This window comes from Mchenga conophoros, linkage group LG19 (assembly GCF_057382185.1).
Source record: "Mchenga conophoros isolate Kocher_MC1m ecotype Shallow Benthic linkage group LG19, M_conophoros_male_GT1.1, whole genome shotgun sequence".
NCBI classification, from domain to species: Eukaryota; Metazoa; Chordata; class Actinopteri; order Cichliformes; family Cichlidae; genus Mchenga; species Mchenga conophoros.
Window position 1 is genome coordinate 23640860 of NC_140544.1, and position 13614 is coordinate 23654473.

Below are 13614 nucleotides of genomic sequence, written 5' to 3' on the forward strand. Positions count from 1 at the left end.
AGAAGAGCTGAGGAGCTGGGGAGCTAAGCTGCCCAACAACATCTAGCTCATGAAGTCCTCTACAACAATTAGCTGTTATGTGTTAGCATTTGTTATAGAGTCACTTTCCTACTGTGGGAGGCCAACACAGAGCTTGGGAATGAATGGATTAAACGAAACAGCTGTAAAAAGGTATGATCCATCAGGAAAAAAGCTAATGTTTTAACTGTGACTTTTTAAAAATATACTTTTTGTGTGTGTCAAAGCAGCTATTTTTGTAAACTCCGTTTATTCAGCGCATAGTTTAAATGACGTATATCGAAATGCACTGCGCTCTGCCAACGCCTTTCCCTCTTTTGTCTGTTTGGGTGCGTAAAGAGAGCGTGCGTCAGGATTTTGCTTTTGGTTCCTTCCCAGCAAGTTCACTTCTCAGGTTTCAGACTTCTGTCGGAGCAGCCGAGGCATTTCCTCCTTTTGCGCTTACACTGTCTTCTAAAATCTTCTGAAACATAAAAAATTGGAGGAGAATCTGAGTCTACGCTCTTGGATGATGGGTTTACGGATATTATTGGCTGTTCTTCTCTTTGGTTTCGGCCTGGCGAGCGTTTTCGCCGATTCGTCCACACCTGAGAACGGTAGGAAAGGAATCGGTGAATGTGGGGGCTGAGGAATTAGTTAAGCTGAAAATCTTTGTTTTTTGTTTTTGATCAGATGTAGCTGCTTTCTAATTCATTATTATTATTATTGTTTTTAGTAGTATTGTTGTTTTTATCTTTATAGCTACGCGCAGGTTGCTCAAAACCCCGAATGTGAGTCTTTTATCTGTTCAGTAAAGTCACAACAGTTTTAAGGGCTATTATATTCATAAAGCATTGTTTCATAAGCCTTGAACTGAGGAGAAAAGCACCCAAACATCTAGAATTAAAATGTCATTGTTTGCATTTTCTACACTGAAACTATTTATTATAAAATATATTAGATAACCTTACGTACCGGCCACATTTAAGCTTAAAAGGAATAAAAACACAACTTTGTTGGTAGAATTGTGTCTGTGTAAGATTCCTGTCTCTGAAAACTGTTGAAACCTCTCAACAGGAACAAGGAGTCTCTTTTTCAGCCCCTGGGGTGCTTGATTGTTTCAGAGCAGAGACTAAGAGAAACTGTGGCACACAAATATGAGACATTGTTTCTCCATTTTACAGATGCATGGCTTCACTCGCACAAACCCGGCTGTTGTTCTGTGTATGTCTGCTGATAATAACATGACTGGTTCCACAGGCTGTGTAGTTGCTGTACTTAGTCGCCATGGAAAATGTCCCAGGAGGATTACCAGTAGTTGCAAAAACCAGAGTGGGCACATGCCAGGCCTTTTTAAATCTGCTCCTCATGGTGCTTTCATTTAAACTCGACAAGTTTTGCAGTCATGTTTGCCTTGACGTTTGAGGCAAAATGTTTCCACCTTGCCCATTATGTCCTTTAACTCGATTGTATTAACTTCTTTGACTTACAGTGTGTGAGTTGAAAAACGGGACAAGCTGTGAGGAATGTCTGAAAAATGTGACGGTAAGTTTGCTGAGAGAGCGTTTTATTTCTGCTTGGCTGATTTCTTTTTTGGGTTAACAGAGTTTCTGTGTGTGTGCATGGTCAGAATAGATGTCTCCTCCTCCAACCCAGACCTGTTTGACTGGTTTGAGAAGTAACTGATCTCATGAATTCTCACCCTGCTCCTTTTTTAGGCTGTGTGTGCCTATCACACACAGCCTAAAAAAGGTAATTTCCTGTAATTAGCCTGCATACCTCCTTTTTTGTTTTTCTGTTTAACTAATAGGGACATTGTGCACATTTTTTTTAAACAGTGCTTGTGGTGCATCACAACAAAGTCATGTGTAACATATCCAGTGAGAACCATCCTCCCACCCCATGCGCTCTGCCCTCTGAATGATGCACGATGGGGACTCTGCTGGAGTAAGAAAACACACACACACAAGCTGATCACATTGATAACATTTAGTTAATTGAATTAAAGTCGTTAAATATGCTGTCCAGTACACTGTCCGACTGAAGCTTATTTGCTGATTTTCTTTCTTTTTTTCTCTGTGTGTTAGTGATAATTAATAAACGATATTCTTGTATAAGACAAAAATACTTACATGTCCCTGAAGTTGAGAAATTACTGTGTTGCATCAGTCCAATCATGATAAAAAAATTGGAAAATTAAAAATTACTCCAAAGAAGGAGCTCAGGTTAAATGAAAAATACAAGAAAGTCAAGTGCTTTATGGATTAAAATCTAAATGTGATACTATACTAGGAGGTTAAACCTAAAATGAAGGCATGTATTGTGGTATGAGGTAGCAAAGAACTTCTGCGTCTGTCCTTGTGGCAGCTGAGCTGAAACAGATGTTAGATGAGGTGTTAATTAAGTGGTGCAGAGAGGATCTATAGCCACAGTCATTTGGCTGACCTCAGCATCAAAATGCAACAGCAACAATTAATTCCCTTTACGCATAACATGGACTCATTCCCACAGCTAGCACTTCAGTGTTCCAGATAAAATGTCTGGGATTGTGCAATCCCTTCACATAACACATCTTACTAAAGTCCTGAAGCCAGGTACAGTCACACTGTGTGCACAGTGTTTTGCTGCTACTCCAACACTCACTGTGTTCCCTCTGCTCTTAATCAGCTCACTGAACTAATCCATGTTATTGGGCAGCCACATACATTCCCCATGATGCTGGCTGTAACAGCTTCGTCTCCATCATTTTCCTCATAGGTCCCCCAGGTTTACAGGCCTCGCTCCGGGCAGTAGAGCCCCTTTCTGCGACTTGCTGAAATTGTAGTGATACGAAAAACCACTAGTAGGCTTGTTAGGCTATTTCACCTCCACATAAACTACAAGGAGCAAGAAAAATCCACTTTAGTAGGTTATGAAATAATTTCAAAATAAATAAATTGGAACAAGAGCTACTGCAACAGGCTCCCAATCAGCACCGTGCCAAGGATAAATAAAAACTAAATAGTTATATTTAAAGGCTCTTTCTCTTTAAAAAACTATTTTTTTTCCTAAAAAACCCCCCAAAACTTACAAATAGAGATTAAAAGATCCTGCATCTTCATAATTCTTATTTTTTTTCACAAATGAAGATTGGAACAGTTTATCCTGATTTGCTGTAGATGAAAGTTTCACTAAATCACTAGAGTGGAAAAACAAAAAACCCCTCCATGTTTGTGGATTTTGCGTCTGGGGTTGTTTGTTTTGAATAAGTGCTTCAGCGTGTAGATACGTTTTAGACAATAGCGGGATGGGGGAAAGCCCTATCCTGTTTCACCGTGACAGCCTCTCCCTGTACAAAGCGTGCTATCCAATAGTTTGGTAGTAAAATAGGAACCCATTCATGTTAACATTCATTTTGTCCACATGCTTTTGTACTATTACATCTTTAAAATCTTGATGCAGAACTTTTTACAGAAGTACATTTGCATATTAAACATTAAAATTGTCTTTGATCCTTGTTATTTTTATCAGTGAGTCAAAAAACATTAACGTTTTATTCAGTACATCTGTAGAATGATTTGGTTTGAGAAGAGGAAATTAAACGCAACCTAATGAAGGAGGAAGAACAAGAATTTTCTATCTGGAAGATAAATTTGTGATTTCTGAATGACATTGTCACTCTGGTTCTGTCTGCAGTGAACTTCCAGATCTTGATAATCACCTTGTCAGTGGTTGGTGGCATTCTTATCATTGCCTTTTTGGTCTGTCTGTTCTGCTGCTGCAAGTGTGAGAACATCGGGTAAGTGTAATGTGAGCTCTGGTTGACAAAACCCTCTCATTCCAGCCAGTGTGATGCTGGTAGAATACATTGTAGCAATTATATTATTAGTTGTGTGCAACAGGTTAAGATATGTACTGACTACCCATCAAGTCCTTCAATTAAATGATTATGTTACACGTAAGCAATCCTGAAAATGGGAGTGTTTCCGCTTATGCGTGAGCGTGAAGTAGCACAAAGGCAGTCTGCAGGCAGTCAGGTACTGCCCGTCTACCTGCAGAGAGTGTTTATTGTGGATTGGGGCTGTGTCAAAAACATGTGACACATCCAGTCTGTGGGCTACTCTTGCTTCTGCTGTTGTTGGTTCATGAGCCAGCCACAGAGAAAAGTGAAATTATAACTACAAAGAGCTGAAGTGAAACTGTTTAAAATCAGTGAAATGTGTCTACTGTGGAGCCTGTCTGTGCTTTTCATGGCATATTTTTATTCTTTGATTTACTCTTTTCTCATTCTTCTCCTGTTCTTGCTGGACTCTGTTGTCACTCTTTAACTCGACCCCCTTGTCAAGCAATTGGCAGTTGACTGATTCATAGGTCATCCACATCTGGCACCATTTTTGACTTTCAGATGCTGTTTTATTAAGTTAAGGCTGAACTAAAGTTGATTCAGTTCAGAAAAGTGTGGTAATTTAAAAAAAAAAAAAAAAGAAGTTTTCTACGTTTGCAGGGTTCAACCCCATCTTAAACTCACAACACTTGCCCACATTTATTCACACTAGGAATGCCACTAAATTGCTTTTCTTTAAACATACCTTGCGATGATTGCTTTCTTATGAGTTTGTTAGTAATAATCAGCAATCTTTTCCTTCTACTACATAAATCTAACACTGGTCTTGTTTTTTCAGATCTAGCAGGTCTGAGGCCAAGATGCAGCGGCAGGCCAATAAGCTGAGAACCAAGCAGGACGAAAGGTGGCAATATCATGTTTTGTTTTGTAATACTGTTTCACCCCCTATGACTGGTTGGTCTCTGTATTTGATACATCCATAGCTATAACTTAACAAAACGTGGCTTTAAAGAATTGGTGGACTCTAAATTGCTGCCTAAATCTCTAGTTTATATAATTAAAATTCAAAAATCATGAGAAAAAACAAAACTACAGTTCAGCACCATGTCTTTATGACCAAGTTTCTTCCTATAGAACAGCATCTCTCTCAGCTAACATTAAATATTTGCTATAAACACATACAAATTGGAGTTATTTCTCTATACTTTACATGTATTTCCTCTAAACAACAATTATACATTTTGGGCTTTTATTGGTTCTGTAATAGTTGCACTAGGTGCGACACACCGGCTACCTTTTGCATTGATAGCTATGATTAGCATCGCTTTCTTTCAACACACACGAGGGGGAAAAATGCAGACGTCATACTGTTATCAGCCCAAACTGGTTTGTTTCCACGAGTCTGACATTCTGAAAAATCATTAGTCGTCGCCCTGTGACTTATGGAAGAATGTTTTGTCTTTACAGGAGGGCGGAGATGAAGCAGAGACACCAGGAAATCAGGCAGAAATATGGTAAGCTTTTCTCTTTGTTAGTCTGTGTGTGTCAGCAATCGGCTACCTATACAGCATCTAAATTATGACTTACTCTACAAAACAAAATGTGGCTCTTTTTACACCTGTAATGTCATTTAGTAGATATGAGAGCGCGTGATTAAGAAAGTTGATTCTGTATTGTACTACCAGTATGAGGCACTTTGCCCAGTTTAGCATAACTGCTGGGGAGGGGAAAAAAGAGCTTGTCTGACTGTGTCCATAAGGTCCAGAGAGTTCAGAGCTATACTATTTAAATGTCTCTTTTCTACTAATGAAATTCAGATGTTTATGGATATGGAACTGGCTACTGCAAGAAATTCAGAGAAAGCATCAGATTATGTCCTCCAGGTTTTCTTTGAGTGGAAATCACCCCAGTGGGCAACACATAACACTATGTTAACTTTGCAGGCCTGCTATAATATGAATGATTTTCAAAAGACACCAATGAGTAATTACTTCTGCACTGGCACTCGCATAGTATCAGGGTTAATTGAGCAGAAAAGATAGACACAGTCGCAAGACTTGTTCCAGTTCATCCTGCAAGAGCACCTCCTGGAGTCTGATCCATGGAGGCCCAACCTACAACCTAAATGTTCCTGCTAAGGTCCTTGTAATGTTATGGCTGATGGGTGTATACCATAAAGCTAAATATAAAAGTTTAAGAGAGGCTGGTAAGTTTTTATTTAGCTATGATACAATACAGTGCGAGGCTAGCCATTTACTCCTGTCCGTGCTAAGCTACGTTCACCGTAATCTGGCATTGACTTCATAGTTACCATTTTGCGTGAATATATCAAACGATTTATTTAAATCAGGGCAACTCTTACTGATTGTTTAATGTTTTCCAGGTCTAAGTGGACAAAACCCATACTCCAGATTTTCTTGAAATGGATTTGTCAACTGAGATTATTAACTGCGGACAGAGGACATCCATGAGCTGTCTTGAAGTGACATGATTGGAGAATTGTTGTAATTGATATAAAAAATCAAATGTAAGAAAAGTAGTTTAAATAGATCAGGGTCATTTGGTCAATGAAGCTTTCAAAGAATCCTACATTTACTGAAATGACCCAAGAGGCTGGAACCAAATGCTAGAAGAGATATGTAGTGTTGGTATTTTTCCAAACACTTGTCATTTATCCTGTGACTCAAGATACTAATCTGCTAATCTACTATTTATTTGGGTATTTAGTCTAATGGTACTGAATGGAAGGAGTCCAGTCTGGCTGCTGGAATATTCTTTCCTTTAGCTTCTGTTGTAATTGTACATTTTCACATTGTTTTTGCTGCTGAGATTTTACTTTTATCTTGTTTTAAATGTTTTTTCCCCATTCTGAAATCTAATTACTGTGTTACTGCTGCTGTTTCCTACTGTTGACAACGAATTTTAAACCAATCACATTTGCAGAATATATTCTGAATATATGAGGTCAAAATGAACATAATGAAAGAACTTAAATAAAAGATTTCAGACTGATCCCTAATTCTGATAGTAACACTGTTTATGTTTATTTCCCATTGAGCTTTCATGTTAACCTACCTTTATAAAATACTGTATGTTTTGTACAGTTTATCAATAAATCAAACATTTGATTAAAAGATGTGTTATTCCTTAAAAGAAAAAAAAATCAATGATCTTCAGTTGTAGTCAGAAGATTACGTATGCTCACCACGAGTTACGACTTTGTACCACGTATACATATGGTATACATAGACCCACACTATTTGTTTAAATCTGCCTTGGTAAGTTGCACGTCAATCAGACACTTTTATCCATCAACAAGCTTCTGGCATATTTCTGGATAGATTTTTTTTAACACTCATGGCAGAATTCCTTTAACTTGGTTTCAAGACACTCTTAAGCATTGTTGTCCGATTTTCAGTATGATCGAGGTTGAAGCTCTAGGAAGGCCATGGAGTGGGGGGGGTCATTGCCCTGTTGGAGCACGAAGGAGGAGGTCTACCTCAAAACAAACACAAACAAATGCTAAAATAAAACCATATTTCAAAACATGAAAAACTATGAACTTATCGACTACTTAAATCAAGTGAAATAAAATGTAAAATAAAAAACAACGAAGAGGCACAGAGGACCTGATGTACTGGCAAAGTCTGGATCTTTAATTAGGCTGACCAGGTATTCCACTTTTTAATGGTATCTGCAAAGCACTTGTATCCCTTGCCCCATTGTTTTATGTATTTTATACCAAATCTGTTTGTCTGCAAACTCCACCAACATGCAGTCAAACTTGATGGTGATATACCAACAAGCTAAAACCACCAATTTTTTTAGCATTTATGTTATGAATACTGTGCAAAAGTCTCTAGCCACTCCTGCTTTCTTTATATTTTTCTTCCAAGGAAAATGGGTTCACTGTTAGTCTGTTGCTAGGCAATATGATGACCTCATGACATCTGATATAGATAAGAACTTTTGGGGCCCTGAGTCGTGCCTGTGTGTTATCAAACTCCTGATTGAGTAGAAGTTCACAGACGAACACACACACACAGATTTGTTGCAGGCATGTGCAGTTAAGGTCATTGAGTACATTCTTCTTCACTAGTACGGTTACTTCAACGCCAATGCCTTCTCCTTTGTAGATGAGAGACGCATGGTTTTCATTGACAAGCAGCAGACGCATCTAGTAAACGTAGAGCGGGCGCAAAAAATGACGTACCGGCAGAGCGCAGCAGAGGGCCAACAGAAAAATTCGCTCCAGCCAGCGGTCAGTGCAGCGCATGTCGCTCCTTGTGTCAAGGGGCCTTGAGAGGGTCACATCACCACAATGCCTAGAAAAAGGAAAGGCTCTTGCCGCAGCAGTAAGGATGCCATGCGGAAGAAGAAAATCAGGGCCACTGAATCTCAGCATCAAAGAGAATCTAGACTGGAAAACGCCAGATTAGCAGAAGCTGCACGAAGACAGCGAGAAACCAGCGAAGAGAGACAGCGTCGTTTAGAAAACGCCAGAGTATCCCAAGCTTCGCGGAGACGGCGCGAGAGCAGCGAAAAAAGACGACTTCGCCTGGAAAATGCCAGACTGGCCCAGGCTTCGCGGAGACAGCGCGAAACCAGCGAAGAAAGGCAGCGTCGATTGTACCATGCCCGGTCGGCTCAAGCTTCGCGCAGACAGCGGGAAACCAGTTTGGAAAGGCTGCAACGTCTGCAAAATGACCGCCTGGCTAAGGCTTCCAGAAGACGGCGTGAAACCAGCTTGGAGAGGGAGCATCGCCTGGAAAATAAGCGGCGGGGGCAAGCTTCACGGAGATTGCACGAAACCAGCGAAGAGAGACGGCATCGCTTAGAAAATGACAGATTGGCTCATGCATCACGAAGACAGCGAGAAACCAGCGAGGAAAGACGGCTTCGGCTGCAAAATGCCAGACTGGCTCAAGCTTCACGGAGGCAGCGAGAAACCAGCGAGGAAAGGCAGCGTCGATTGTACCATGCCCGGTCTGCTCAAGCTTTGCGCAGACTGAGAGAAACCAGTTCGGAGAGGGAGCATCGCCTACAAAATAATCGACTGGCTCAGGCTTCACGGAGACTGCGCGAAACCAGTGAGGAAAAGGTGCATCGCTTGGACCATGACCGGTCCGCACAAGCTTTGCGCAGACTGCGAGAAACCAGCGTGGACAGAGAAAGGCCGTCAGAAAACGACAGACCATGGCGCCGTGAACATTATAGACTGCAAGTGCTCAATGCTTCCCGAAAGACAAATGGACTCGGCTTTCCAGCACCTGTGTGGAATTTTCACGAGTCTGCTTTTGAGGAGGGACAGGTGCATTCTGAATTACCATCACTGTTCACAGTGAACATCCAGAGTTTTGTCTGCGTCTGATTATGGTGACAGTGTTTATATGTATGCTTCTCCGTCTCCCCAGAAGCCTCTTGATTCTGTGTATCACACTTACTCACCGTTGTATCTTATATGAAGGAGTGGGATTTATTTATTTAGAAGGCTGAAAGACATTTTAGCTGCACCTCCCATTCACACTGGTCTTGGAGAAACTGGATTTGAATACCTTGCTGCCTATGAAATGAGCTACAAAGAAAACAAAAATTGTGAAACTGCATTTTTTGATTTCATGTTAAGTGTCTGTCTGGATTTTTCTCCTGGTGGTGTCATGGTTCTGTTTGTTTGTTTGTCTGTTTGTTAGCAATCTTGACTCCACAGTTTTCAAGGTATCATTTTCATATTTTGTGTGATGGTATGCCAGTAACAGCCGGAGCTGATTTAATTTACAAGAAAATCAGGTCAAGGTCATGCCAAAATCAATAAAATCTTTATATTGCTCTTCATATTACCTTATTTTTTTTAATGGGTTGTCTTTACAAAAATATGCAAGCCTAGGTTAGCTAAGCATTTGACCTTGACCTTCATTGTCAGCACGCAAAGGTAAAGTTGACCCAGAAAAGTTTTTCAAAAAAACAATATCGAGTAATATATCATATAAAAGGCCATTGAGAGCTGTACAACCTACCACCCCAGCCCGGCCCTCCCCCAAATACCATGCCCTACAGTGTTACAGTGACAGCATAAAGATTTGCAAAATCACGCACTGAAAATGAAAATATTTTTAAATCTCAAGGTTTTTTTAGCTTATAGAAGCCAGAAATTTTAGTCAGTTGTGTTGCAATCATATAGGTAAAGATAATAAAACAGACTATTTTAGTATTCAATGCTTCAAGGTCATAGGTCAAAGGTCAGGCATTATGTCTTTATAAAAGCAGGCTGAGGTTGCTGCACTGTAATAAAAGCAGGCTGATGTCAGCATGTTATAATAAAAACATCATAAAACATCTATTTTTTTTAGTATAGTAAAAAAAAGTATAGTCCTTGCCCTTCAGGGTGAGTTGCACTCTCCGAATGCTCTTGTTTTTTCAATTCGACATCACAATGACACCATAAAGTCACAAAGTCACAGACTGCACGAATTTAACTTAAACTTAACTTTGACTTAAAATCTCTTTTTCTGCTTATAGAAGCCAAAGATTTCAGTTAATTCTGCTCCAGTCATATGGGTAAAAATAATCAAATACACCACTGTAATGTGGTATTTATGTTTGGTATATATTTTAGAATATCTTCAAGGCCATAGGTTAAAGTTCAGGGTCACACAAATTAGGAAAAAGCTTTAGTTTCCATTGGATCATCTCCTTAAAGTGATATATTAGTCATTGGGGGATATAAGCACTTTCTTTGTTTGAGCTCTTTAAAACATTATTTTTTCAGTACAAGATTATATAACTTCAAAACGCAAAAACACAAAAAGATTAATATACTACACTAGATTTATTACACTAGATTTTGTGAGTGTTCTTGTATGTTTTAGGGGATTTTTTGGTACTCCTTTCCCTCTTGAAAAAGATCTCCATCGCAGTGAGACTACCTGTAACTAAAGGACTTATTAGTAACACATATATACCAAGTAAGTGGGTTAAAGTAAGGCCATGATTTTGCTGTCAAAAGGGACAATTACACTGTAGCATGGGCATGCACTAGTTGACTCAATGTCCCACATATTAGTCAGCACAGCTCATAAAGAAATGTGAACTATGGATGCATCAGTACTGATGCCAAACAAGATAAGCAGAGAAAATGAGATGAAATGAGAGTTAAAGGTTAGACCATAAAATAAACTTCAGTTTCTATTTATCTGTGTTGTATTTAGTCAAAGGAGCTTGCAAAGAAAAGCGTCTGGACTTCTTTAAGTTAGTTGAAGACGTTTCACCTCTCATCCGAGAAGCTTCTTCAGTTCTAAGGTCAAATGGTGGAGAGTCCCAGATTTAAACCTAGTGGGAGTAACCCCCCACAGAGGGACAAAAGGACCCCCTGATGATCCTCTAATCGCCTGAGCCAAGGTGTGAAACTGGGTGTGGGTCCCAATCAGCCAGAGTTTCGGGTGAGTTTAGAGGATCATCAGTGGGTCCTTTTGTCCCTCTGTGGGGGGTTACTCCCACTAGGTTTAAATCTGGGACTCTCCACCATTTGACCTTAGAACTGAAGAAGCTTCTCGGATGAGAGGTGAAACGTCTTCAACTAACTTAAAGAAGTCCAGACGCTTTTCTTTGCAAGCTCCTTTGACTACGATGACCTGGATGACTGAGAACCTTCACAGACACTGTGTTGTATTTACTTTGCCAGGAAGCTGGGAACCAATGCCAAACCAGTGAGGGACTTGCATAGTTTTTATGTTTTTAATGTTAAACATATAAAAATTTGCTATACCAACGTTACCAGTACTTCCCACATTGCCCCACACATTGCCCCTTTCTTTAATCAAATCAAATCAAATCACTTTTATTGTCACATCACATGTGCAGGTACATTGGTACAGCACATGTGAGTGAAATTCTTGTGTGCGAGCTTCACAAGCAACAGAGTTGTGCAAAATACAATAATGTAAACAAGCAAAATACAAGAATGGCTACATCTGAAACTAATAAATATATGTGCAATATATAATAGTATATGCATTTCTGGATGTGTATACTAAATATTTTTCTACGTGTGTGTGTGTGTGTACACATATTTTACAAATTAAATAGAGTAAACAATAAATAAAATATATAAAAATATACAGAGTTGAGACATGTGCAAAACAGTGGCATTACTGTACAGTATGGAGTGCATAATGTTAAAGTTCCAGTAGTGAAGCTGAGGTGTCTATGACGTGTTCAGCAGTCTGATGGCCTGATGGAAAAAGCTGTCTCTCAGTCTGCTGGTACGGGACCGGATGCTGCAGAACCTCCTTCCTGATGGAAGTAGTCTGAACAGTTTATGGCTGGGGTGACTGGAGTCCTTGATGATCCTCCCCGCTTTCCTCAGGCACCGCTTCCTGTAGATGTCTTGGAGGGAGGGAAGCTCACCTCCAATTATCCGTTCAGAGCACCGCACTACTCGCTGGAGAGCTTTGCAGTTGTAGGCGGTGCTGTTGCCATACCAGGTGGTGATGCATCCAGTGAGGATGCTCTCAATGGCACAGTGATAGAAGGTCCTGAGGATGCGGGGGCTCATGCCGAATCTTTTCAGTCTCCTGAGAAAGAAGAGGCGCTGCTGCGCCTTCTTCACTGTTTTGTTTGTGTGTACTGACCATGTAAGATCCTCAGCCAGATGTACACCAAGGAACCGGAAGCTGCTCACTCTCTCTACAGCAGCGCCGTTGATGGTGATGGGGGTGTGTACTTCTCTGCACCTCCGGAAGTCCACTATCAACTCCTTTGTCTTTGCGACATTGAGGGTGAGATGGTTGTCTTGACACCAGTGGGTCAGGGCGCTGACCTCCTCCCTGTAAGCCGTCTCATCACCATTGGTGATAAGACCCACCACTGTAGTGTCGTCCGCAAACTTCACAATGATGTTGGAGTTGTTAGTGGCTGTGCAGTTGTAGGTGTAGAGTGAGTATAGGAGAGGGCTCAGTACACACCCCTGTGGAGCACCAGTGTTCAGTGTGATGGGGGATGAGGTGATGCTGCCCAGTCTGACCACTTGGCGTCTGTCAGACAGGAAGCTAAGGATCCAGCTGCAGAGGGAGCTGCTCAGTCCTAGATCCTGCAGTTTCCTGTCCAGCTTCGAGGGAACGATGGTATTGAATGCTGAGCTGTAATCTACAAACAGCATTCTCACATACGTGTCTCTCTTCTCCAGGTGTGACAGGGCAGTATGTAGTGTCAGGGCTATGGCATCATCAGTATTATTTTGGATTTTATCTAATCCACGCAGTGTCAAAAGTACACATACAGGCTCAAGTGTATACACTATATTGCTAATAGTCTTCACTTGCTGCCTTCACACATATGAACACAAGTTACATTCTTAATCCATAGGGTTTAATATGATGTCTGCTCACCTTTTGGAAAGAAGAAACTACCAGTTGCATTCAAACATGATCACTAACAAAAAGTAAACAGGCCTTCACCTTGTTAAACTGATAGCTATTGTAGAACATTGAATAGCACTTATTAAGGGAATTAAGTGATTTGATGTCTATATTTGAGTCTGTATTTCTGCTTTTGACCCTGTGTGGATTGAAGAAAATCCCAAATAAATTCAAAGCTGTGCATCAGATTGATGCATACTGTAAATTAATCATTCCTGACTGGAAAAAGAACAGTTCAAAGAAATTATTAAAAGCCCCAAATTATCATGACTTTCATGCCCATAATGAGTGTATAAGAACTTCTGACCACTACTGTATTTCTGAACTTCTTAAAACATATAATTAAATTAAAAGAGTCAAAGTATTATTAAAAATGACAAT

The 13614-nt window shown here is 40.2% G+C and overlaps 2 protein-coding genes across 2 annotated transcripts; both read left to right on the forward strand.

The window, feature by feature from the left end:
- The first annotated feature begins 353 nt into the window (after window positions 1-353).
- Window positions 354-6954, forward strand: pttg1ipa (PTTG1 interacting protein a). The gene is made up of 7 exons (XM_085256161.1): window positions 354-614; window positions 1490-1542; window positions 1836-1944; window positions 3673-3775; window positions 4659-4724; window positions 5288-5334; window positions 6204-6954. The coding sequence occupies exons 1-7, from the start codon at window positions 527-529 to the stop codon at window positions 6239-6241; spliced, it is 504 nt and encodes a 167-aa protein (XP_085112287.1). The 5' UTR covers window positions 354-526; the 3' UTR covers window positions 6242-6954.
- Window positions 6955-8008: 1054 nt separating this feature from the next.
- LOC146552312 (uncharacterized) lies at window positions 8009-9925 on the forward strand. Its single transcript, XM_085257113.1, has one exon. The coding sequence runs from the start codon at window positions 8142-8144 to the stop codon at window positions 9189-9191; it is 1050 nt and encodes a 349-aa protein (XP_085113239.1). The 5' UTR covers window positions 8009-8141; the 3' UTR covers window positions 9192-9925.
- The last annotated feature ends 3689 nt before the right edge of the window (window positions 9926-13614 follow it).